Consider the following 27,888-nt stretch of genomic DNA (forward strand, 5'->3'; position numbering starts at 1 on the left):
AAATTTGCCAACGTTGCCTTATGTGCGAGAGGTATCCCTGAACAGCAAATTGTTTACGGAATTTCGTAACAAAATTGACATACCTTTTTGGTTGGAGCCGAAAAAAATATATAGCTACAAACAATATGTTTTTTTTCTATTGATGATTAATGAGCATGGCTGGATCTTAAAGAACAGTAATCTGAATTAACTCCTGTATCTTGATGGAACAGTGCAATTGAAAATTGTGTCTCGGACGTTACATTTTCCGTAAACAATGAAGACCCTCATTTAACCCACTAGAACAATACATTATTGAGATTGTATATGTTTTGAATAAGCTTATTAGTTACTGCAAGTCATTAAATTAAAAGAAAATATAATTTAATTATAGTAGCGCTTATATTAGAAATATACTTAAAATTTGAAAAAGTTGTTTCATTTTCCGTAAACAATTTTGTAACGTCCGAAACAACTTTCAATTTGAAGTAGCAGAAAATATATGAACTGCAGGATCTATCTATCGTAACATTTTTTAAATATTTCATTGCGGCTACCCACTAAAAAAAAAAGAAATTTCCAATACATCACTACAATACTATTTTATAGTTAAAACCAATTTTCCGTTAACAGTTGTAACGTCCGAAACAAATGTAACGTCCAAAACAAAAAATATCAATTAAATGATGATAATCTATATTTTAGGGTATCTGGAGTGAATAAATCATTATGAAATAAGTTATTATAAGTCTTAACACAAGTCAAAACACATATCAGGTCTTTCAAATCCAATAATTTTATGTAAGCTCAAGAAGGGTGTTTCGGACGTTACACTATTTGATTGTTAACACATAGTTATCAAATTTCAACTAATTTTCGATCATATGTGCAAGTTACGATTTCAAAATGCATACTCCTGTTAAAAACACTATTTTGATAATTTTGTTTAGATTTAAATATAAAAATATGAAGAAATATGATGCAAAAATCAAATTCTCCGTACAATATCTTAATTTTCTGCAAAATTGACTTATAAAACCCAAAATATTGAAGCCACACTTTGTGATGCAAGGCATGGCTGGCTGCTTAAGTATATCCTTAATTGTAATTTATCAGAAAAAATCTCAATAAAAGTGACTCATACAAAATATTCAGCCATTTTAACAGCACTTTCTGGTATGCTGTCAGCACGTTTCGGACGTTACATTAAACTGTTAACGGACATTTTCATACTTTAACTAGTTTAAATGAGGGGCAAAGACAGATGTGAGAATAGCAAATTTCAATTTTTCAACCTCTTCTCCTGCTATTTACATCGCTGTGTGTTTGCAAATCATCAGGTTTTCATTTTTACAGAGATTGTTCCAAATGATGTCATATAACCAAAGATTGTATGGTCAATCTGAACTATTTAGTAGGTTACATAAGCATTTATAACTACACGTTCTTGAAATGCACAGTATACCTTACATAAATCGGGTAGTCGATGATGACAAACTAGGTTTATGTGCTAAACTAATCAAAACTGGACAATTTTTTCCATAAATGTATTTTATTTTAACAATTAATGTAACTTAGGTCAATAATACCTAAAGAAAGCAACTAACTTGAATAAAGTTATGATGTTAACAGTGTGTAACGTCCGAAACACCAGTGGTGTGACATATGAAAATTATTAAGCAATGCACTGGTTCCCAATTTTTGGGTATATATTTATCTTATATCATCGGTTCTTATATTAAAATAAGTTTGACCCAAGAAAAAAGCACTTTACCTATTGAAATAAAAACTCGTTATTGTCAAAACCCTAATTTAGAGCTATTTTTCACTTTCAAGGGATACAAAATCTTTATTGTTCAAGATAAAAACTCAAAAATTTGCAGGAATACTCTCTGAAACATATTCTTAAAGACCAACATAGCTGTTGGTGTAGTTAATAGCAAATGAGTTTTATATCACAGTTATTAGATATGCTAAAGTTCACAATAAAATGGTAAGAACTCGAAGTATTCATATCTGGTGAATAAATAGGGAAATAGATTAAGCTCCGAAATTTGCATTTCTCAAAAACACGAATAGTCCTGATCCTAAAAATACACGTTTACAGTAAGTAAATATAATTTCATTTTTGACCCTTTTGTGGACAAATTTGGTATATGTTTAAAAAAACCAGTGCCATATCTGATTAGTGTATTCAGGACATATCATTGTTCATAATACAACATTTATATCATAACAGGCTTGTCTGCTGAAGCAAATGATTCATGACGAATCACTTTGAATTTTATGTTCAATTTGGTTTAACTCAAGCTATCTAAACCTTGTGATATCTATGTTGTCAAAGCAAGATTATGCTGGCTTGATTCCATTTCTTTACACGGTCACATAAAAACATCAACACTGGAACAACCCAACAATTCAATAAGTATGATCGACAAAAATACAAAGTAGGGTTGTACGACAAAATTAATTGGTTGGGAGGAGTTTTTTTAAACATCTTTGGATTTTCTAAGTGATTCGATGACGCCATACGTGGTAACAGCGGAACATAATTATGTCCACAAACGAGATCGAGTAATGTTTTCTATCTAGAGTTGGATTTTAGCCTTAACTCCTTAAATTAAAGCACAATCAAACTTTCAGCGATGCTAAAGTCATAACAAATATATATTTCACTCTCCTGTTTAACAACGGTACCGATATGACTATGATGTAATGGTGAGTTAACACAACAAGTATAGCAGTGATCATGAAGACGATGGTATAAGATAAGATGGCGTCAAACAAAGCTCCTGGATGAAGAGAGGATTCATTTCAATTAATCATGCCTGGAGCGATGCTAAACGTGTTTGGACTTGACTCTCCTGTTTAACAGTACCGATATGACTACAGTGTTGATGGTGAAGAACAAAACAGGGAATCCAGTCATCATGAAGACGATGGTATAAGACTGGATGACGTCAAACAAAGCTCCTGCATGGGAGAATAGATTAAGAAATAATAGAAAAAAATTGCTAGCTTGGATAACACAAAATAATAGGCGATGAATTGTCCAGATCTTTGAGTGTTTAAAGGTTCTATTTGAAAATATCAGAAATATTTTAGAGTAAAACTGAAATAGCTTCATTGTTTTAATTTCAAGTCCCTCATAGTGTGGAAAATCCTAGGCGAAATACTAATCACTAAATTTGGTCTAAGAAAATGACAGGCTTACCATTTCGGATTTGTAAAAAAAGTTTAACAAAATTATGTTAAAAAAATAAATATAAAGCATATCAACAATAAATAAATGGAAAAATACCACCTCGTTTAGATATTAGAGAATTAAATGACAAATTGCATTGCATTCCACTGATTATGGATTTTCACGAGTCTCGAAACAGAGTGAAATGTTAATAGAACTCGTTTTTGTGAGATGGAAGAGGAAACCCTGATGTGGGTTTTAGAGACACTTTAAACAACTGAACCATCCCTACTAGGAAAATCTATGAATTAACAACGAACTGCATGGTGTTCTATTGTACGAGGCCTTGTACTTTATTGAAGATATTCTTTCGTTTATTATCTTGATAGCTTATGTCTGACTGTATATCGTTAACATGTTGGATAAAAAATAAATTGAAAATTGATCTGACAAAAGAAGTTGTAATAAAAAGAGGCATTCTCTAGTCTTAATCAGCTTTGGGATAATAATATACAAAGCTTGAATTTAATATTATTCCAGAGTGTCAAGATATTTGTCTACCTGTGAGTAACCCTGCCGAGATATTACCGGAACCGTGTATTAACAGCGCCAGTCCAAGGCCGAAACTGAAGTTGTTTTCATCTACCAACGTCAATTTAAGAAAGGTTGCGTCTGCAGTATCCAGTACAAAAAAGCAGAGGCCCTGAAGAAATGCCCAAACTGAACGAATGATGAATGATTCGCCGACGAAATCAAAGAAAAATGACAAGCTGGTAAGAAAACCAACGATGATGTAGATTTTGAACATGTGTACTTTCTTAATGAGGAGAATGACTGCAATGGTTCTGCCTATAATCCCACCGATTCCACCAATTGAAGACAAGAAGACAGCTCGAGATGGGGTGATGCCTAACTGCTCTGCGTGAGGCACTAGGTACAACACCCAGGCTTCGAACGAATAGGCACGAAAGTAAGTCGCTGGGAGGCACATTAAGAACAAGGCTTCCTCGGTCATAAACAGTTTGCAGCGAGATATAAATGATGTGCAGAAATAATTTTTCTCACTATCATCTTGACCAGATCTTGAGGCATTGAGAAGATCACCCACCTCACCAGGATGATCGCATGCACTTTTTAGCAAAGAAACGTGCTCCTCACAGTTATCATCTTCATTTAAACCCCCCTCACCCTCATCGGATCTTTTTATATCATATATTACGATTGCAGCATTTTGTGTGTCCGTACTTTCAGAGTTTTCCTTGATGTCAGAACGGCTTTCTGCCTGGGCCTGGACCGTATCGTTTGTCGATTCATCTTTCAATGTTGTCATTTGATCACCTCCTTCTATACCATCTTCCTCGTCGTCATCCTCCGACAGCTCATAACGGATCACCTCCGACGGATCTTGATCACTACCACTTTGTCCAGTGGTGTTATCTTTCACGCTGAAGATTGGTTTCCGAATGGCCGCTCCCCCTGCAACCTTATGAAACATGATTGCTCCAAGAATCATGAAAACTCCAGAGTAACCGTACGCTTCTAAAGATCGCTCAGCGATAACGGGTAGGAACATTACGCCTACTGTTGAACCATATGATGCTATGGTGTTTATTAGAACAAAATTCCTTTTGAAATACTGGTTCATCAGGAGAGCAATCGGTAAGTAGACACAACATCGGCCAATTCCTGTCAATGAGATAACAAAGTGTTGTTAAAAAGTAGCATTAGTGAAACATATTGCAGATTAATGCTAAAGATATCATTGCTCGCTACTACACTGTCGCTCATATAGTTGGAATATTTTTGTTTTACCCCAATTCATGGAATGATTTTAAAAATAATTTAAAAATAATAGATCTAGATAATAGTATACATTTTCAGATTTTATTGAATAATTATTTGACAATGTGTGTTTTGCGTGAATGCTAAAGCATGTGTATGCTACTATGCTTATCAAATAGGGGACCTACGCCTTTAAGTCATACATGACAGTAATGAGGATTAATGCCCCCACAAAAGGGCACTAATATAGCACATCGACACGGTTTTGATCCTGGGGCCTCACAGTTATGAGGCCATTGCTCCGTCACTGAACCATGACTGTACGCAGCGGAAGTTTTGACGTTTCATTGAATTATTAGAGAAAGCAGACGATTCGTTGTACCGTTTTCGACTGTTAACCCTAATTTGTCTGAATAAATTTACACCCTAATTTGTCTGAATTCAGTTACCCCCTTTAGCGCGAAGCGCGGAAGCTTTGAAGTTTCCTTAAGTTATGAGAGAAAGCAAACGATTCGTTGTACCGTTCTCGACTCGTCTAAATGAAGTTTTCCCCTCCCGCGCGAAGCGCGGAATTTTTGACGATTCGTCGTACCGTTGTTTGTATTGAGTTTCCCCGAAAATTGTAAACCTCTGATTTCTTTAACGGATATTTATATAGGAAAGTGAAACTTCAAGAAAATACAAGTATTGTAGTTGTACTAGTAGTCACCGTCGAAGTCGTCACAGCGGATAAAAAGTCACAGTTCGTAGGGAAAAAAACTTGTCGGCCGACTGACAATTTCCATCTCATCGACTTAAAACTTTTGCATTGATATAGTACACGAGGATCGAGCAAGAAGACCCGGCACAGCAACATATTTACCCGTGTCTTTGTTGCCCGACGAGACGACTCCACCCAACAACCCCCTCTCTCTTTTACTCCCACTCCTCCTCTCTCAGGCTCTTACCACCCCCTCTCTCCTCTCTTTCACCCCTGTTTCTTTTGTTTCTCTTTTCTCTTTTTTCTTCTTTTTTTCTTTTTCTTTCTTTTCTTCCTTTTCCTTTTTTTCCTCTCCTCTCTTTTTTTTCTTTTCTTTCCTTTCTTTTCCTTTCTTTTCTTTCTTTTCGTTTCTTTCTTTTCTTTTCTTTTCTTTTTTTCTTTTCTTTTCTTTCCCTTTCCTCTCTTTTCTTCCCTCCCCCTTTTCTTTTTTTTGTCGACAGCAGCGCAATTTTACCAATTTTACCTGACAGGTGGGGGTGTCGCACCCCCACACCCCCCGTTTGGCGACGCCCCTGCAGACACTCCCATTTATTACCCCTCCTATATTATGACATACCTGTGAGTGCCAGGGAGACACACCCAATATATTACCCCTTCCAATTATCACACACATGTACGTGCCATGATTGGTGATACAAAGACCGGCAATGTTAAAGATAAAGCCACATGATACTACACATGACACCCCATTTATTACCCCTTCTATTGTATTTGTGAGTGCCCGGGACCGGTAATGTTCGAGATAACACCACATTCCACCCAATTTATTACCCCCTCCTATTATGACATACCTGTGAGTGCCAGGGTGACACCAACGGCGGTTGTATGTTTAAAATGAAACCACTTGATACCAGACACACCCATTATAACCCCTCCTAATATGACAATACCTGCGGGCGCCAGGGTGATACCAAGACCGGTACATGTTGGAGATGAAACCACATTATACCAGACAAACCCATTTATAACCCCTCCTAATATGACTTACCTGTGAGTGCCAGCATGAAACCAAGTCCGGTAATGTTGGAAATGAAACCGCAAGCTACCAGAAAGACCCCACTTATTACCCCTCCTATCATGGCAACGATTCGATGATCTACCCTCTGGAGGACTAAGGAAACGAAAGGACCTGCATGGACATTGATTAAATTATTGAAATTAAAGACACATTGTGTTTAGAGTGAGTGTGTTTGTGTGCGGGGGGGGGGGGTTGTAAGACCTGTGAAACGAGGATAATCATATGTATACATAACTTCCTAGTGGGGATACACTGGCACCTGTCGATATCACCAGTTGATAACTTTCTTATTTTTTGCTTATTTCGGTAAAAGTGACACGAGAGGAGTCTACGGTCCTTAACAGCGCTCAAAATACACGGGGGCGGTGGGCGATTCGCCCCCGTGAGCTACAAAATCGCCCCCGTCAGGTTGCTCACGGGGGCGATTGCAAAATTAAAAATCGCCCCGGTGGAATTATAAAATAAAGATTATCTTTTCTGTTATAACTTTAACACAATATTAAGTTTCAATTTTCAAACCTTAAACCAATGAAATGGAACTAAGATTAGCGTGCAAGATTTCTCGTTTTATGAGTAGGCCTATTATTACCGATTCGGCTCGCAGTGCAGTGCCGCCGTCAGCAGTGGTTATAGGCCTACTGCGCCGTTAGTAGCGGTGCGTGTGCATGCTGCCGCGCCATGTCTGCTGGAGCTGGAGGCGATCGCGCAAGGGCAGAAACATGGTCATGGCCTGGAGAAGTTTTTCGTTGTCAGCAAATAATGAACCTCAACCAGTAAATCAATATTAGGGACTTTTAGATTTGCACGATGAGAACGTGGACTGCAACGTGTGACCTCCTTTTAAGGCACTGCCAGTGCTTAAAAGGACGTCACATGTGACTGCCAGTGCCTTAAAAGGACGAAACACGTCCACGTCCACGCAAATCTAAAATTCCCTTTTGAGGAGAAGAGGAAGACCAAAATGTCGTGGAATGATATGGTAACATGGGCAGATATACGGGGGGGGGGGGGGGGGTTAGGGGGTTTAACCCCTCCTCCCACCCCCCGGCCCCCTTGGGCTGCCAAGTGCAAATGTGATATTAAATTAAAGCGGGGGGGGGAGGGGGATGCTGGAGAGGAGGACTACTAATCTATTTTATTTTTTTCAGGGGGCGAAGCGCCGTTTTAGCATGACTTTCTTTTTAACTCTTACTTTCACCTATCTCAGATAACCCTAAGTTTTTGGTTGCTGCTTTATATGTAGTTAATAATGCATGATTAAAATAGAGAGAGAGAGAGAGAACCACCATCATTTTGCAATGGTTCAGGGTTCATGTAATGTACATTTGAAACCATTTCATAGCGTCTCAACCCTAAAAAAATAGCAAAACTATTTTTGAGGAAAAGCATTATACTGAATTAAATAAAGAATAATAGCTTTATATTGGATCATACTAATACTGATACGGGGTAAATACAATGTGGTATTTGTATAGAGGTATTCCAAAATGACATTCTGATAATCAACATTTGTTCTGGTATCATATGTATATACGCATAATACAACTGATCTTTATGATTTCTTAACGTGACATAGCTTCTTCTCCCTCTGCAAACAAAACAGAAAACAAGGTTATTTAATAAAAAGACCATGCGACAAATAATCATCGTGATACAAATTGATGCAAGGATCTTTTTTTGAATAAGCAATGCTTTTCACCAGAATCTTCTTTGTAAAAACGACTTTTACAAATCTCAGCCATGCAATTCTGCCACTGTGCTGTAAGATCACTTTGAGATAAGGAGAAGTGTATTATGTAATGGGTATTTTAAATTGAATGGAACGTCTCAACTCAGTAAGCATGGCTGAGATTTGTAAAAGTTATTTTTACAAAGAAGATTCGGGTGAATAGCAGTGCTTATTCAAACAAATATTCGCATCAATTTGAATCAAAATCATTATTTGTCGCTTAATCCCTTTTAATGACCTTGTTTTCTTTTTTGTTTGCAAGGGGAGAAGAAGATATGTCACGTTAAAGACATCATAAAGATCAGTGTTGTATGCGTATATATTATATACACAGGCCAGTAACAGCTATGTAGCTTGTAAATTTGTAAGAGAGAAAATGCTGATTGAAATGATAATGATGAAATAACAAATAATTGAGGAGTATCATAGGTACCAATTCAATGGATATTTCTATAAAAAAGAGCCCCCGTCAGTAATAAAAGAGCCCCCGTGAGAAGGCTCACGGGGGCTCTATTTTTTTTTTTGGGGGGGGGGGGGGGGAGAGCCCCCGTAGACAAACAATTAATTTGAGCCCTGGTCCTTAAGTTCCTAGATGAGTTCCAAGACATCCACATTTTTATAGTAAGACGCCAAATTTTCGAGCGCTACTTTGTGTATTGTCTGAGATTTAAAAACAAATTCGAATAAATCAACAGCGCCTAGTAAACTCTCACACAAAGAAACAGGAGGCTAAATTCTTGTTATTCTTTGACAAAATGTAATTGTATTAATTTATATGGCATTACATGAATCAAAGAAAAGGAATCTTTATAAAAACATCGCAAATTTGGTTGTTTTGGGAGTCAAAATAGTTGAAGTGTAGTTAGAAATGAAATAAAACAACAAAAACAATAAAATACAAAAGTAAAAAAACAAAAACAATGAAATACATAAGAAATTATCAAAACAAACACCCTCACCGTCCTAGCAAGTCCGAGCCCGTCCAGATCGTAAACAGTTGATACTACGTTCACTCCCTTCGCACACAATTTGAGCCCGTTTAGCAACATTTTCCAGCATGTAGTGAGAACTAGTTTGGTGTTATGAGGGCTTTAACTGGGTAATTATTGATGGGTGTTCGGGTGTGTGTACATGGAGGGGCGCGGTATGGAAGGCCATTATGAATACGTTACAAATTCGGATACATTTAATTGGAAAAATAGAGTCTTTGTACTTTAAAGAATATATATAAAAAAGAATCAAATAATTCACCTGAAAAGAGCATGATTGTACCGGGTAAACTGCAGATGAAGCCTACTGTGGCGTAATTTCTGTTGAATCTTTCAACCATCACTGGGAGGAGAACGCCGAAAGCCTTGGTGATCCCAATCGCCATTTCTGTCATGAATTTGCATAGTACGATGACGTAACCCCACTTCCAGTTTAAAATGGAGATCTCTTGTCCTCTTGATGACTCCATTATTTTCTGCAAGCAAAGTAGTCGTACAAGAGAATACATAGTAAACTGTTCTCACCTATAAACGACGTGTACATCTGAAATGTCATTGTATTCTACTCCGAACAGATTAAGTGTATCAATCAATCAATAAATCTAATCAAATTAAATTAATAAAATGAATCATCATTAAACTGATCTATAATGGGTTAATCAATTAATTAATCATACAATATGGCAATATGGTGAATGTTTACTGTAGAATAAATCATTCAAATCTGAAGAAAAAAATCAATCAATCGATCAACCAATCATTCAAACATTTAATCAAACATTCAAACAACCAACAAACCAACTAACCCAAAAAAATAATCAAACAATCAACCAATCAATTAATAAATCAATCAACCACCACACCAACCCACCAACTAACCAATCAAACGATCACCCAACTAATATAAGTGTTAAGTGGAGCCAGACGTAAAGGTATATCTTAAAGAGCACAATTTATGTCAGACTTACTCTCATGCATTATATCTGTAATGTATGTAGACCAGTAGATTTGGGAATCAAAGATCACGAAAGTTAATAATGCCCACACTGTTTATCATTCTCCTTATTTTCTAATTCACGCTGTTCAAACGAAAATAAATTATTTTCCATCGCGCTTTCACCCACCTGCTGAAGAAAACATATAAATTACTTTCCAAACACTTAGGGGAGCACCGCTCATCTAGGACGGCTGCGGACGTCTCGTTTACTGGCACCAAGTAACACTACACACAGGTTATCTTGGATAATGAAATTTGATACATACCTTCTCAAAATACTTACGTATGCAAAATTATGCATATGAAAAGAACACCTCTTTTCGTCAATGTGCGTTCTTACACCTGTCAAGCCAACCTTTTAAGCATAATCTATTGAACTACTCCACCTGTCGAACCAAACTTGTAAGCAAACTAAGGCAATTGTCACACATCTCCTGTTAAGGCAAGGTTGCGAAGCCCTGGCACCATCTAGTCATGCAGAACATAAGCAAGAAATTCAACTTTCCTAAAGAATCTGTAAAGAAGGAAAAATTCTTTTAGAATTTTTAATATCGGGTGGTCCGCACTGCCTCGTTAGATAGCAGTCAATGACCAACGCCCTACTGTTATTCAACCTTCCCGCCACGCGACTCTTGCATACATTATGCAAAGTGGGGTCAAAGCTCCGATGGAAAATGTCATTCTTTTTCTCGCCCAGAGTGATTGGCCCGAATTCACAAAGCAAGGTTTGAGCTCAGACCAAGGTTTGACCTCAAACCTCCTTTTGTTTCGCCAAACCTCTCTTTGTTATTTACAAACCAGGTTTGTAAATAACAAAAGGAGGTTTGGCGAAACAAAAGGAGGTTTGAGGTCAAACCTTGGTCTGAGCTCAAACCTTGCTTTGTGAATTCGGGCCATTGAGAGCGAGCACGTTCAACAGTATTACCAATTCAACATAAAGTCCACCTTTTCTTCTCTGTTCCATGCCCGAGTGGAACACAATGCAAGTTGTTTTTTTACAGTAATAACTGTCTGGTATGGGCAATTTTTTAAAATAAAACCGACATGTATTCCATAGAGGTGGTGAAGCCAAACAACCGTCGATATCACGTGGAGACTGAGCTTTTGTCTACTAAGTGTCCTAGTTGCACTCAAGCGATGGGTGAACAAGTTTAATTGAACAAAGCTGGTGTAGCTATGCGAGATAAATATTTTTTCTTTAATTCCACATACTTTTCTGAAGTTCAGTTCAATATTTATTCACTATGAAATAATAATTGCAGTATAATCAAGGGAGGAAAGGGACAGTAGTTTGAAAATCGCACAAATAAACTACGTACACTGTTGCTCATTAACGTGGAATGTTTTTGTCCAACCGCTTTTCATGAAATGAGTGTGACAATATAATTCATTCATGATCGATTTTATATCTTTTGAGAGCTTTATTGATCAATCTCTATGATTTTAGGTTGATCAATACAGTCCTGAGAAGATATAAACTTAATCTATGAAGAATAAATCATATTCTCGGCACAATTAGTTCATGAAAGAGGTCAGAAAAAGTTGTTCCAATTTTATGGGTAAGCGTGTAAAGGACTACACTACAGTATTGGAAAATGGCGTAGTGATATGGTTAACCCTACCACTATACAGATAGCATTTTAGCCTATCTGTCCATAATCGCCTCTCTGTATGCAACTCAACCCCACCGCCTCCACGTGGCACCAGGAGCGGCGACCCCGGGAGAGGGGAGGGGGGGGGGACACGTCACCCCTCAATTTTTTTAAAAAAAAGTGAAAAGTAAGAAAAAAAGTAAGTGTATAGCAAATACTGACTAAAGACTGCAACAGACTTTTAGGCTTTGGAGGGCCAAATAGTGCAGCGTTTAGACAAATAAAAGTGCAACAATCTTCTCGCTCGGGAGCTAAGCTCCCTCGCATAATATTCTTCAACGTGTAGAGTAAATATTCTAGAAAAGTGAAGAGTGCAAAAAGTATATTGCTTGTTTTTATACTATTGTTTTGCTAAGGAATGTAATTTGTTAATACAACAAAACTTCAAAAACCTGTGGGGGGGAATTAGTCACTTCCGTCACCTTCACCCCTCTCGTTCACTATGCTTCCTCACCCTGGCGTAATGATGGGGGGGGGGGGGGAGCTTGGGGGTAGTTGCCCCCTAATGAAATTCAAACTTGGTTTATTTCTAACTCGATACCAGTGATTTACAAATGTTGCTGAAATGGCATGGTTTTTCCCTGAGCTTCCGGGGGCTCTTGACCCCACCATGGGCTCTAAGGCTGGCCCCTGGTTGCTCATCTGACCGTGATTAAATGCCCCAAAACACTGAGCTTCCGGGGGCTCTGCCCCCTGGACCCCACCTGCCCCCCCCCCCCGTCCCTCGCATTTGGTCTCCCCGGTCATGAAAAGAAATCGCCGCCCCTCCGTGGTACCAACCAGATACCTTTGCTTCGCGGTCTGGGGAACTGACATTGGGCTTTGGGCGTATCAGGACAATTACCCCCTGGGCAATCACCCCCCGGAAAATTACCCCCCGGAAAACTACCCCCCAAGGACAATTACCCCCTGGAAATTTACCCCCCGGAGAATTACCCCCCGAGGACAATTACCCCCCAAGGACAATTACCCCCCCGGAAAATTACCCCCCGGAGAATTACCCCCCGAGGACAATTACCCCCCAAGGACAATTACCCCCCGGAAAATTACCCCCCGGAGAATTCCCCCCGAGGACAATTACCCCCCGAGGACAATTACCCCCCGAGGACAATTACCCCCCGAGGACAATTACCCCCGAGGACAATTACCACCCGAGGAAAACTACCCCCCCGAGGACAATTACCCCCCCCCCCTCGAAACACCATTACCGCGGCCCGAGGACAATCACACCCAGGGAATTTGTAACACTGTGACGTATAATGCGAGCTCATCTTCAAATTGCTATTTAGAGAAAATGTCATGAACTTTCATTTTCTTAGTTATTCATGACGGAATAGATTTGTTTCGTACAGGGGTTGTGTATAAATTATATTTATATTCGTAGCTCACATTCAAAGCCCTCGTACCCATCTGCCAAATCTTTTTGCTTGACGTACATGTATCCTCCTAGGAGGAGATTTCACCCACCCCTCTCGCTCTGTATCCATTCCACCTTTGTGAAGTTTGACTTTGTGAAGATGCCACGTGTATTGAATCAAATGCAATTGCCAGAAGACGCATGTATCAAATCGAATTCAATTGCCAGAAGACGCATGTATCAAATCAAAGTACGGAATTTACATTTCTTAGAAAATTAACAATACATTGCGCGCAGATGAGTACGCGTTAATACAGCTAGTCTCCCCCAAAAAGGCCCAACAAAGACATTAGGATGTAAGATATCATTATTTATGCATCCTCTGTAACTTTTCTAATCAGCTGATCGTATATTTGTCTTTGTATGTATAATGGGTCCTCATCCATGATCTATTCCAAAATTAAGGTTCTCTTCATGTTTATAAATGTAATGTAATATATATATATATATATATATATATATATATATTTCTGTTGTCATGGTGAACTAAAATATGTTTTCTTGTACTGTAATTTATTTTGAAATAAAAATTGCCTTCAAGTTAAATATATGGTATGTACGGTGCCATATTAAAAAAAAATAAGTATCCGCACTTGGGTACATTCATCTCAATGATTTTGTAATTCCAGAGCAGCGTTTTTTCAACTGGGGTGCCGCAAGAGAATGTTAGTTACATGACAATTTTTTTTGGCAAACGTTGATTTTGTGAAAAACAAATATCAGAAACGGGTAGAGTATTTATTTTCATGAGAAAATAAAATGTAAACAAATAATAAAATGTCTTTCTTCCTCGCTCGCTGACAATATTTTGCGAATATATATCTTTTATTTCGACATTACATTGTTACCACACTCATCACAATTATAAACATGATGAATCAAGGCAACGAGGGGCCCGAATATCCTCATATTCGTGTATCAAGGTCATGACCGAATATTTCACTTTATATTCGTGTACATTCGGCGGTGAGGCGCCCGCATACCTTAAATCTGTGCTAGTGTGTTGATTACAACATTATGTTTTACCATTTTGAAAATGTTTTGTCCTTGTTTTTCTTGCTCGTTCACTAAATCAAGAAACAAATGTGCCCATACGTGTGTACATAGCACGTGACGAGTACCAGAGTGATGCAAAATAAATAGTTTGTGAAGAATTTAAGATTGGGCGAAACTTTTCATTTCTTAAGAGGGCATCGTGTCGAACAAAAAGTTGAAATAACGCTGCACAAGAGAAATCCTTCGTAGAAAACAGCAACCACAGTGTTGTTGCATACATTATAGTTAAAGAAAAATGTGTAGTAATGAGGAAGATCACGCGCAAGTATTTTGAAGGAATGTGGGTTCATTCACGGGATTTTATGGGCTCGTAGCCTTCACAGCATCTTTCAACGTGTCAGATCGTCTTTTGCTATGGAATCCTGATTGTCCCCCCCGGGGGGGGGGGGGGGATTGTCCTCGGGGGCGGGTAATTGTCCTCGTGGGGTAATTCCTCAAGGGGTAGTTTTCCGGGGGGTAATTGTCCTTGGGGGGTAATTGTCCTCGGGGGGTAATTTTCCGGGGGGTAGTTTTCCGGGGGGTAATTATCCTTGGGGGTAATTGTCCTCGGGGGGTAATTCTCCGGGGGGTAATTTTCCGGGGGGTAATTGTCTTTGGGGGGTAATTGTTCTCGGGGGGTAATTCTCCGGGGGGTAATTTTCCGGGGGGTAATTGTCCTTAGGGGGTTATTGTCCTCGGGGGGTAATTCTCCGGGGGGTAATTTTCCGGGGGGTAATTGTCCTTGGGGGGTAGTTTTCTAGGGGGTAACTTTCCGGGGGGTGATTGCCCAGGGGGTAATTGTCCTAGAACCGGCTTTGGGTATAGGGAAGGAAAACCCGATAAAACCTCAGGAGTGGGATGGTGGCCTTCTCCTTAAATCAACAGAACATTGTTGTACCAGACTGGGAATTCATTAACCGCGCGTGTCCAGTTTCTGTGCTTTGGCACACAGGTCAAAACTCCTTTACCTCTCACAACAAACATGTACTGGTAAATATACAGTATAAGAGATACTATTATATACCTCATATATAGATTATCATTCACTGATTGGTCAAAACTATATCTCATGACAAGGAGCATCTCGATCTATCATTGCGTCAGAGGGTTTGGGCATTCTATCAATTGACCTACGTGATAGAAAGCCCAAACCCTGTGATAGTACGCCCAACCTCTCCGCGACTTTTGCACCAAAAAAATTTGGTTCACGTTTTAAGAGCGCTTTTAATTTCTTGAGTCGCTAGGTTACGACTACGTTAATCAATCGCACGGTACGTGCAGCGAGTAAGAATTCAACATGGCGAGTGACTTAGCAACTGATTGAGCTCCGACTCCAAGATTGAAATTATTAAGTGAGGAGGGTTTGGAGCAGTTACTAGAGGAAGCAGAGAGACAAATCAAGTACGCGGTCTCTATCTTTAAGGATTACTGCTCAACATGCAATATTGGTGACATCGAGAACATGAGCGACGCGGATTTGGATAATCTTCTTTCAAGATTCAAAGCAGGAGCTCGATCGCCAGAAGGCCGGATAGCTGAACTGTAGGAACACGATGCAATCGATGCAGTATGGCCCGCAAATTAAGGCATCTCCAAACTACTCGCAATGTTGATATTGTGAAAGATACTGTGTTTAAAGTATCCAACAAGATCTTCAGTTGAAAGCCTTTCTGGAAAAGTTGAAGAAAAGTGGAAAGAGTAACGTCAAACGACACCCGCTGGTGAGCCCAAGTGACATGCAATGCATTCAAGAAAGCCTGGATTTAAATACTTATGAAAGAGTGTTTTATTCCAAATCATTTGGTATCATTTTGGTGTGGTATGTGTTCACGCTTGGGTGAACAGGAAGTATTGTTTGCGAGAGTGCAAAAATCGACTTGCGCCAAAGTGATGCCTACTGTATGTATTAAGTGGGGATTAGCGGAGTGAGAAAATGAATTAAATGTATCAAATGAAATGCATTGCATATGCTTTTTGCAGAAGCAAAGTCACACACACACACATGCGCGCACAAATGTTCGTTGATATTTCATATTCGATATTTTGATAAGTGTGGCATGATTAATTCTGTTAGGGACGACTTTGGCGCAAGTCGATTTTTGCACTCTCGCAAACAATGCCTCCTTTTCATCCAAGCTCAACACATACCACACACAAATGATACCAAATGATTTGGGATAAAACACTCTTTTATAAGATGTATAATAATTTACTGTTCATAGATGATTTTTTTAAATAATTAGCAATTTTCTAGGTGTAATTTTTTTTTGGACTCACATTGTATAGTATGTATCCGTGACACCACTAAAGATTTTTTTTATTTAACAGTGAATACAGGTGAACTGAATTTTTATTAAGAACACTATGGAATTAACGAACAAAATACATATGTAGCATACATGGGTGTCGATCTGTAACTGATACCTATTCATCAGGGGGGGGGGGGGGAATGATCTGTCATTCATCCCCCCTGATGAATAGGTATTACGTAAGGATCGACACCCATGGTAGCATAACTATACCAGCTCAGTTCAATAAAACATGTACATCCATTGCTTGAGTGCACCTTGTACAGCTAGACCGAAACCCTAGTCGGTGGTATCGACGGTTTCTTACGCCTGGCTCCGATCTAACCTCCTCTATAATGTTCAGAGGGTATGTTATAAATGTCGGTTTGTGAAAGAATTCCCCATGCATATACCATTGTAATGTCCCACTCAGGCATGAAACAGAGAAAGAAAGATATATTGTACGTGCTTACTTGCAACCACTCTGAGCGAGAAAAAGAATGAGAATGATAAACAGTGCTGGCCTTATTACCTGTCGTGATCTTTGATTCCCAAATCTGCTGGTCTACATGCATCACAGACATACTGCATGAGAGTAAGTATGACATAAATCGTGATCTTAAACATACCTGTATATCAATGAATGTTCTCTCATGGTTCTCGCTTGGTTGTTTGATTAGTGAGTTGGTTGTTTCATTCATATGGAAACGTACTTTTATCCGCTCAATTTGACTTTGCGTGCATAAAACAAAATGAGCATTTTTGCATGAAAAAGTGAATTTCTAAAAAGTGTGTTTCTTTCCAGCATTGGAGTGCCCGGGAGTCACTTGGGTATCCTTTGAAAAAATAAAATGTACAAAATTAATATTCACTTTCTCTGTACTTTTGTCGGAAAAAACGTAGTAATCCAGCACAATGTCATCTCTTTTCTACGTTGGAGGAGATGAAAATAGCGAGTTTCAATAGGCCATTTTCGTAATGTAACCAAATTTAATGCATAAGTCTTTGTGAAGTGCCTCAATACAAATTATTTCATTCACCTGATAAGAACAATAGTATTTCAATAGACAGAATCCGAACTGCATACATTAGTTGCACAATTAAAATATGCAGTTGCATTCTGACTATTGAAATACTATTATTCCTATCAGGTGAATGAAATAATTTGTATTGAGGCACTTCACAAAGACTTATGCATTAAATTTGGTTATATTACGAAAATGGCCTATTGCCACTATGAACATGACAGACAATGAAAGCGGACAAAATATACAGTTCCTCAGGTAGACAAAGGAACATCCCGTCACCGCTAAAAAGGTGTAGAACAGGTGAATATGCATGTGACACCTGTTCTACACATTTTTACATAATAGCAGTGAAGGGATGTCTCTTTGTCTACCTGAGGAACTGTATATTTTGTCCGCTTTCATTGTCTGTCATGTTCATAGAGTGCACTAATTCAGCCGCTCTCGCAAGCCCTCACTCGTTCCATGCATTGTGATCAGGCGGCCTCGGGGTGAGTGGTTAATGCATAAACTAATCGCTAGCTTTCTTTTGCTACATCAAACTTGCTTTGATTGGTTGTATATTGTTGTCGGAATAAAGGAAACTTAAACAAAAAAAATTCTGCGTCTGAATGGACTTTTTGACCTTGAAGTGCCGAATGCACGCGCAGTACCTGCCCGATGAAGCCAGTGGCCCATGACCCCAACACTTAACACTGTATGAAAGTATGGGCGTTAGTTTATGGCCAACTTCTTTTATATGACAAATCCAAGTATAGTCGGGTCATAAACACTACAAAACTGCAACAAAAGGTTTTTCACCGGTTTCCAGTAAGAAATAACATACTGAAACTGTGAAAGTACCAAATCCACGGTTCAGAAAGCTGTTATTTTCAAGATGCGTCCAAGGGCGCGTTCATGCTTGATTTTGACGGCCAGAATCAGGCATCTGTTACGCGTTTAGTTTAAAACACGGTTGCGTCTTAGCTCACTTTTGTAGAATCACCGAAAAACGGCGATCACGATCGCCGATCGTAAACTCACAAAAAGATGCGTTTACAATTTGTAAACGCGTTTAAATGGGGTCAACGCACTGACCTCTAGTGGGTCTACGTAGCATGCACAGTGAAGGTTTGCGAATCCAGCTGGAAGACCAATTAAGGCCACACACGGAGAATTGCCTGGGGAGCCAGAGAAGTAAGCATGAACACTACATCGTGGAACTGCGATCACGATGAGCGTTTACGATGAGCGTTTCAGATCGCTCATTCTGCCTTCAAAATTTAAGCATGAACGCAGCCCAAGATACCTAAAAATGGCCATAAATCACTTATTATCCATCCTAGAGACATACCTTTAGTGTCTATCCCATGGTTTTTTGAGGGGGTCAGATAATCCATTAGACAGTAGAATGTTTTTAGATGTTCTAGGAAACCCCAAATCCAAGATGGTGTCAAAAATGGCCGCCGCTACCTAAAAATATAGCCATAAGTCACTTAGTATGTATCCTAGCTAGAGGCATGACTTTGATGTCTATCCCATTGTTTTCGGGGCGTAGAATAGATTAAAATGAGTTAAAATGTTCATTGGTGGACAGCTAGCTATAGAAAACCCCCAAAATTCAAGAGGCCTCAAAAGGGTCATCATCTTTAGCGTTTAAAGTCCATTTGTCCCACTTTGTGGGGTTGGACATTTCATTAAGCTTTCCTGTATTTGGGATCCATCTGACTGATACCAGATGTTTTGTCATCTTCTTTTATGGTTTCCCTCCAAGTTTTCCCGGGGCTCCCCCGAGGTTTTTTTGCGGTCACCGGAAAGTTTAGAGCTCTCTGGAGCCAGTGTGTTGCCTCTCTTCTTGCTACATGTCCAAAACATCTAAGTCTATTTATCCTCATAACCTGTGCCACCCCATCAATCCCATTGATTGAAGGAGGACTTCGTTCTTCCTTCTCTCGGGAAGTGATATGCCCTGCACATCCACCTCACCATCGTCATCTCAGCTTTCTCCATGCGCTTTACATTGGACGATTTCATTGCCCATGTTTCGCTCCCGTACGTCATGCATTTTCTTACTCGAGCAGACCACACCTTCCCTTTTACTCTTAAAGGGGTTGCCCTTGAGCTGAGGAAAGGAGAGAGCTCACGAAACTTTTCCAAGCGCTTTGGATTCTTGCAGTCACAGCTGCTGTCTCTCCTCCTCTGACAGCCATGTCTCCCAGGTAGCAGAACTTCTACACCTAAGCTTATCATACGCCGTTCAATGGAGATCCAAACCTGTCACATTGTCACTGGTACATTTTCTATGAGATTGTACCTAAGCATCTCTTTCAGATGAATGTCTTAATTACTTGCTCCTTACAGGCTACCAAATATTCCACTGTATCTGCGATGGAACCAGCAACTGCATTTGGTGCATCTGATTGAGTTTGCTCCAACACCTGTATAGCAAACTCCGCAGTGGTATTCTGTTTTCTCTGTCTCACCTGCATCAGCAGAAGACACCATGACCTTGGACTTTTCAGCATTCACTTTCAGACCCTTTCCTTCTAGGGCTGCTTGTCATGGAGATATGCTAGCTATAATTTAAGTTCTTGATCACTCTTAGCCATCAGCACAAGGTCATCTGCATAATAGCAGTTCCCATGGAAGCCTTCCAGAATGTCCTTTGAGATGACATATATTACGATGATGAAGAGGAAAGAGGATAAGACTGAGCACTGGGCCTTGGTGAACTATTTTGACATAAAAGATTTTGCTGTCACCACACGACGTTTGGATGTGTGTCTTTGCTTCTGTAAATAGTGCCATGACTGCTCTTACGAGCCACTCCTCAACACCCGCTATCCTCAACGTCCAGTTGACAACCTCCCTTGGTATTCGGTCAAAGGCCTTCTCTAGGTCGACAAATGCAAAGTACAGCTGCTGCTTCTTTGCAATAAACTTTTCTTGCATCTGACGTACGGTGAATATTGCATCGATAGTTCCCTTTAGTTCTCAAACTGCATTACATCAACTGCAACCTACTCTCTGACTCTCTTTTCCAGAACTCTCCTAGATCTTCATGGCATACTCGAGAAGCTTGATGGCTCGAAAGGACCTAAAATGGCTAGAGGGTTTCCTTTTCCTTTAAAGAGTGGAAATACAGCACTCAAGAGTCCAGTCAGATGGAATGTGACCTTCATCTAGAATATCATATAACAGATCTATCAACCACTAAACACCATGTTTCCCTAATGCTAGTATGATTTCCTTGACCACTCTTGATGGACCAGCTGCCTTTCCCTTGCTGGAGAGTAAAAGGGCGCGAGCAACCTCACCTTGTCAGTTGTGAGATGCGACATCTTGGCCCCTCTGTTGCGTCACACTAAGTGATCACATCCCAAGAGTTTTCAACATTCATGAAGCGTTCCATGTAACTCCTCCACGCTTCTTTCACACATGTTGGGCCAAATACGTCCACAGCAGCTTGTGCCATCTGCTCTACTATCTTGAATAGCTTCTTTTGATTCCCTTCTGTTATTTCCTTCACAAGCTCACTTCTCTTGGCCTCCTGGGCTTCCCAAATCTCTTGCCGTGAATTTCTTTTTGCTACATTGTATGCTTTGTGGTCTTCCTCCCTCCCTGATTGATTCCAGATTTTAAACTGTGCATTCTTCTCCTCAGCAGCCGTTGTGACATCCTCATTTCACCGCCAGGTTTCTTTGTGTCTGTTTTTTCCTTGTGTCCATCCGCACACCTCTGCTGCTGCCTCGAGCCAAATCTTTTCATTGCCAGCCATTTATATTTTATACCACTGGCCTTTTGGACCTTTGCATGTCTGTATTCAATAATAGACCGAAAGCGCTCCTGTTCTTCTTTCTTCTGAATTTTCCAGATATGCAGCCTTGGCTTGAACTTCCTTCGTTTCTTCTTACCGGCCTTTATGTTGAGATCTGCAGCTACTAGGTGATGCTGAGAGTCGCAATCCTCTCTGGCAATTGCTTTCACATTCTTTATCATGGCCCAATCAGTGGCTCTTACCAGGATGGGATAGATTTGGGTTTTTATTCCCCCAGAGTTATATGTGATAAGGTGACAGTTCGGTTTGCTGAAGAAAGTGTTTCCTATCATCATTTCCATGGCTTCAGCAACTTCTATAATTGTCTCCAACTCTGTGTTCCTTCTGCCGAATCCCATCCCTCCATGCTCACCCTAGCTGGTAACCATCTGCTAACTTGCCAACATGACCATTTAAGTCACCTCCTAGGATGATTGATTGACAATCAGGAATGTTGCAAAATTAACATGCATCAGATCCCAGAAGGCATCCTTTTCCTCCTGTGTCCTGCCTGACCGAAGTGCAGAGACAGATAGAATGTTGACAAGTTTGCTCCCTATGACTAGTTTTTAGGGCAATGGCTCTTTCGCTAATCCTGTCCATGCTAGCCACCTGAGTAACCCATTTCTCGCTTAACAAGATACCTAACCCAGCAGTACCATCATCTTTCCTTTGCCAGTAGAACTTATACCTGGCTCCTACACTACAAAGCCAACGGGCACTGCTTCTTTTCTATCGGTTCTCCTGCAGACAACATATATCAATCTTTCTCCGTCTCATCACATCTACACCTCTCTAGACTTTCCTGACATACACCCAAATTCCATGTGGCTACACGTACGCTGTTTTTCGAACCTGGATGTCTGATATTGTCCTTCTAACCGTCAACAGCGCCAGCATCAGGCTGTTTGCCATCATCATTGACACTAGTTCGGTCTATTCTTCCACCACGGCTTTGCGAGGGTCGGTGAAAATCGAATGACCCGCGCCGTCCTTCAGGCTGGACGGTGCCCGTATTGTGCTTTCCATACAAAGAAATTTGATGGAGCTTTATTTTACGCCGGATTCCCTTCCTGTCGCAACGAGAAGTGGCCTCTTCCCAGCAGCTTTTCCACTCGTAGCCTTGGGTCACTGAGGCGCAGCGCTGCACCCTGCAACCAGGAGCCAGTGGCCGTCTTGTCCTAGATGCATGACCAACCGGGGCCATGCTTTTGACAGGTGTTATTTTTCATCCTGGAGGGTGTCCACCTGTAGGCACCCTCCCACTGAGAGACTCGGTGGGGGCCGGATTAGTCGCCGGCAACTCGACCATGAAGCTGGCAGTACAGGCCTATATGGTTACCTGGAGCAACAAAACAGTTGGCCAGACGTAAATCGACAATAATTAGTCTATACCTAATAGAGAGGGCGTTTTATATTGAAAGCACTTTGTGGTCCTTTGGACGCCATATTGGATTTCGTGGTTTCCTGAACCACTGCTTAGTGATGATACGTGACTTATGGCCATATTTATGTTGAAATTTTGGGTTTCCTGGACCATCACAACCCATGCTTACTTATTTCCATGGATTCGTTGACCCTCACAACTAAGGGATAGACATCAAAATGATGTCTCTATAATAGATAATAAGTTATTTGTGATCATTTTTAGGTATCGGTAGCCATCTTGGACGCAATCTTTAGAATAACAGCTTTTTGAACCTCCGATTTCGGTATACTTTAAGTATGTTATTTCTGAGGTCGAATACTACTAGTAACCTCTGAAAAACGACTAAAGCAAACGTTTCCATATATGGGTAAATTAGTTGGTTTGTTGGTTGATTAATTGATGTGTTGATTGTTTGATTCGGTTTGTTGGTTGATTGATAGATTAATTGGCTGATTGTTTGATTGGTTATTTAGTTGGTTTGTTGGTTGATTGACTGATTGATTGATTGGTTGGTTGATTGATATATGTAATGGTTGATTGTTTGATTGTTAAATTGTCTGATTGATTGGTCGATTTATTTATTAATTGATTGATTGAATGTTTGATTACATGTTTGAATGATTGGTTGATTGCTTTTTTTTTCTTCAGAATTGAATGATTTATTCCAGTAAATGGATCAATTTATTGGTTTGTTTATTGATTGATCACTTTCACTTGTTGCCATTGTATGATTAAGTAATTGATTAACCCATTATAAATCAGTTTAATGATGATTCATTTTATTAATTTAATTTGATTAGATTTATTGATTGATTGATACACTTAATCTGTTCGGAGTAGAATACAATGACATTTTGAGATTTACACGCCGTTTGACAGGTGAGAACAGTTTACTATGTATTCTCTTGTACGAATACTTTGCTTGCAGAAATTAATGGAGTCATCAATAGGACAAGAGATCTCCATTTCAAACTGGAAGTGGGGATACGTCATCATACTATGCAAATTCGTAATAAACATGGCGTCTGGGATCACCAAGGCTTTCGGCGTTCTCCTCCCAGTGATGGTTGAAAGATTCAACAGAAATTACGCAACAGTAGGCTTCATCTGCAGTTTACCCGGTACAATCATGCTCTTTTCAGGTAAATTATTTGATTCTTTAAATTCTTTAAAGGACAATAGTCTCTATTTTTCCCAATTAAATGTATCCAAACTTTGATACCCCGTCCCTCTATCTACACATAAGCACACATCCACACACACTCTAACCACAGTGTTTCTTTAATTTCTATCATTCAATCAATGTCCGTGCAGGTCCTTTCGTTTCCTTGGTCCTCCAGAGAGTAGATCATCGAATCGTTGCCATGTTAGGAGGGGTAATAAGCGGGGTCTTTCTGGTAGCATGTGGCTTTATCTCCAACATCACCGGTCTTGGTATCACCCTGGCAATCACAGGTATGTCATATTGAGAGGGGTTATAAACAGGATGTTTCTGGTATCATGTGGTTTTATCTCCAACATTACCGGTCTTGGTATCATGGCACTCACATGTATGTGATAATAGGAGAAGGTAATAAATTGGGTGTGTCTGGTAGCATGCGGTTTCATCTCCAACATTACCGGGCTTGGTATCACCCTGGCACTCACAGGTATGTCATATTAGGAGGGGTAAGAAATGGGGTGTGCCTGGTATCATGTGGTTTCATATAACCTGGAACTTACCCTCGGCCTTTATTTTTTTTATAAGTTAGGTATGGATTCATTTTTTTCCGAAAGGGAGCAAAATATATTAACGATAGAAGAAAACAAAAGCACACAAACTTTTTGTGGCAATCCAGCCGGCTCTAGAACACTTAGTGTTGAGTTAATAAGAACAAATATGAGAAACTCTAGCTTTATATGGAGTTGAAAATGTGTTAAACTTGGCCTACAAGTGGCATATTACCCGTTTTTATTGAAAGTAGTAGCGAGCAATTATTATCTTAAGCATTAATCTGCAATATTTTTCACTTTGTTATCTCATTGACAGGAATTGGCCGATGCTGTGCCTACTTACCGATTGCTCTCCTGATGAACCAGTATTTCAAAAAGAATTTTGTTCTAATGAACACCATAGCATCATATGGTGCAACAGTAGGCGTAATGTTCCTACCTGTCATCGCTGAGCGATCACTAGAAGCGTACGGTTACTCTGGAGTTTTCATGATTCTTGGAGCAATCATGTTTCATAAGGTTGCAGGGGGAGCGGCCATTCGGAAACCAATCTTCAACGTGAAAGATAACATCACTGGGCAAAGTGATCAAGACCCGTCGGAGGTGATCCGTCATGAACCGTCGGAGGATGACGATGAGGAAGATGGTATAGAAGGAGGTGATCAAACGACCACATTAAAAGATGAATCGAGAAATGATACGGACCAAGGCCAGGCCCTGGCAGAAAGCCTTTTTCATACCCAGGAAAACCTTGAAAATACGGAGACACTAAATGCTGCAATCGTAATAAATGATACAAAAAGATACGAGGAGGACAAAGGGGTTTTAATTGACGGTGATAACTGTGAGGAACGCGTTTCTTTGCTCAATAGTGCATGCGATCATCCCGGTGAGGTGGGTGATCTTCCTAATGCTTCAAGATCTGGTCAAAATAATCATAGTGAGAAATATAATTTGTGCTCATCATTTATATCTCGCTGCAAACTGTTTATGACCAAGGAAGCCCTGTTCCTAATGTGCCTCCCAGCGACTTATTTTCGTGCCTATTCGTTTGAAGCCTGGGTGTTGTACCTAGTGCCTCACGCAGAGCAGTTAGGCATCACCCCATCTCGAGCTGTCTTCTTGTCTTCAATTGGTGGAATCAGTGGGATTATAGGCAGGACAATTGCAGTTATTCTCCTCGTTAAGAAAGTACACATGTTCAAAATCTACATCACCGTTGGTTTTATTACCAGCTTGTCATTTTTCTTTGATTTCGTCGGCGAATCATTCATCATTCGTTCAGTTTGGGCATTTCTTCAGGGCCTCTGCTTTTTTGTACTGGATACTGCAGACGCAACTTTTCTTAAACTGACGTTGGTAGATGAAAGTAACTTCAGTTTCGGCCTCGGACTGGTGATGTTAATACACGGCTCTGGTAATATCTCGGCAGGGTTACTCACAGGTAGACAAATATCTTGACACTCCGGAAAAATATTAAATTCAAGCTCCGTATATGTAATCACAAACTTGATATGCTTTATATTTATTTGTTAACATAATTTTGTTTAGAATTTTTTTTTACAAAATCGAAATGGTAAGCCTGTCATTTTTTAGAGCAAATATAGTGATGAATATTTCGCCTAGGATTTTCCACACTATGAGGGGTTTGAAATTAAAACAATGAAGGTATTTCAGTTTTACTCTAAAATATTTCTGATATTTTCAAATAGAACCCTTAAACACTCAAAGATCTGGACAACTCATCTCCTATTATTTTGTGTTATCCAAGCTAGCAATTCTTTTTCTATTATTTCTTAATCTATTCTCTCATGCAGGAGCTTTGTTTGACGTCATCCAGTCTTATACCATCGTCTTCATGATGACTGGAATACCTGTTTTGTTCTTCACCATCAACACTGTAGTCATATCGGTACTGTTAAACAGGAGAGAGAAGGCCAAACACGTTTAGCATCGCTCCGGGCATGATAAATTAAAAGGAAACCTCTCTTCATCCAGGAGCTTTGTTTGACGTCATCTTATACCATCTTCTCCGTGATCACTGGTATACTTGTTGTGTTAAATCACTATTACATTGAAGTCGTATCAGTACTGTTAAACAGGAGAGTGATCTTTTCTTTTTTGTTGTTGTTAAACTTTAGTAGGCCTATCGGTGAAAGTTTCTTTGTGTTTCGTTTTAAGAAGCTATGGTTAAAATCAAACGCGAGTGTGCGTGTTTGTAACGAATAGTGGAAGTGCACGTAGCTCTGTGTGGTATAGTGGAGTGGAAACAATATAGCCTTCACAATAAAGGAAACCAAGAATACGAAATAGAAAACAAAATTCGCAAAACTGAGTTGCAATATGACCAAGATTTGACAATTGCCTACTGCATGTTGAAATCAGTTATGTAGATACTTCGATATAAGAGTATTTTGAGAGATGCTTTGTAAGAATAGACAGATGAACAATGCCCTATTGAATTTGGTAAGGAGTTCCAAACATCTGGTCCATGATGTCTCACTGATTTTGGGGCTAAAAGTATTTTAGGATTTTCTAAGTGATAATTTGTTGAACAACTGGGTGGGTATGAAATAATGTTTGAGTTTGAACTGTAAATATGGTAGTTGATTATGAGAATATTTATACATAAAAATGCATGTCTGAAAAATGTGAATATCTTGTATTTGTAATGTTTTTAAACGCTGAAATAAAGGTTCCGTGTGTGATATATAATGTGAGTTAGTGATCATGCGAATCACTCTCTTTTGAAGCAAAAATAAGGAATTAATTCTTGTTAAACTACAATTACTCCATACAATATTACAATATATCACATGTGATAAAATTAGAGAATTGTATAATATAATCATAGAGCGTTCAGAAAGGTTTTTTCAAAACTTATACAGTATACCAATATGCCTTGAAATTTATGTGTGTATATTACGTATATGCTCATTCAAATTTAGGTGAGCGTCAATAGAGACTCCTAAACATTTTACAGATTGTTTTTCAATGAGAAGCAAGCCATCAATATCAATATTACAATTTCTTATATCATGTACGTTGGTCTATTTAAAATAAATGAAACCTTTTTTACTAAGATTTAATGACAA

The 27,888-nt window shown here is 39.4% G+C and overlaps 2 protein-coding genes across 2 annotated transcripts; one reads left to right on the top strand and one right to left on the bottom strand.

The window, feature by feature from the left end:
- Window positions 1-1,624: 1,624 nt before the first annotated feature.
- Window positions 1,625-10,008, bottom strand: LOC115928058 (monocarboxylate transporter 7-like). The gene is made up of 4 exons (XM_030994682.1): window positions 9,704-10,008; window positions 6,694-6,834; window positions 3,725-4,849; window positions 1,625-2,952 (listed from the first exon to the last, which is right to left on the bottom strand). Exons 1-4 carry the CDS (start codon window positions 9,948-9,950, stop codon window positions 2,819-2,821), a joined length of 1,647 nt encoding a protein of 548 aa, XP_030850542.1. The 5' UTR covers window positions 9,951-10,008; the 3' UTR covers window positions 1,625-2,818.
- Window positions 10,009-17,171: 7,163 nt separating this feature from the next.
- LOC100893557 (monocarboxylate transporter 7-like) lies at window positions 17,172-27,221 on the top strand. Its single transcript, XM_030994683.1, has 5 exons — window positions 17,172-17,425; window positions 24,009-24,222; window positions 24,395-24,535; window positions 25,110-26,237; window positions 26,611-27,221. Exons 1-5 carry the CDS (start codon window positions 17,420-17,422, stop codon window positions 26,742-26,744), a joined length of 1,623 nt encoding a protein of 540 aa, XP_030850543.1. The 5' UTR covers window positions 17,172-17,419; the 3' UTR covers window positions 26,745-27,221.
- Window positions 27,222-27,888: the final 667 nt, after the last annotated feature.

This window comes from Strongylocentrotus purpuratus, unplaced genomic scaffold, assembly GCF_000002235.5.
Source record: "Strongylocentrotus purpuratus isolate Spur 01 unplaced genomic scaffold, Spur_5.0 spur5_scaffold_21, whole genome shotgun sequence".
In the NCBI taxonomy this organism is placed as follows: domain Eukaryota; kingdom Metazoa; phylum Echinodermata; class Echinoidea; order Camarodonta; family Strongylocentrotidae; genus Strongylocentrotus; species Strongylocentrotus purpuratus.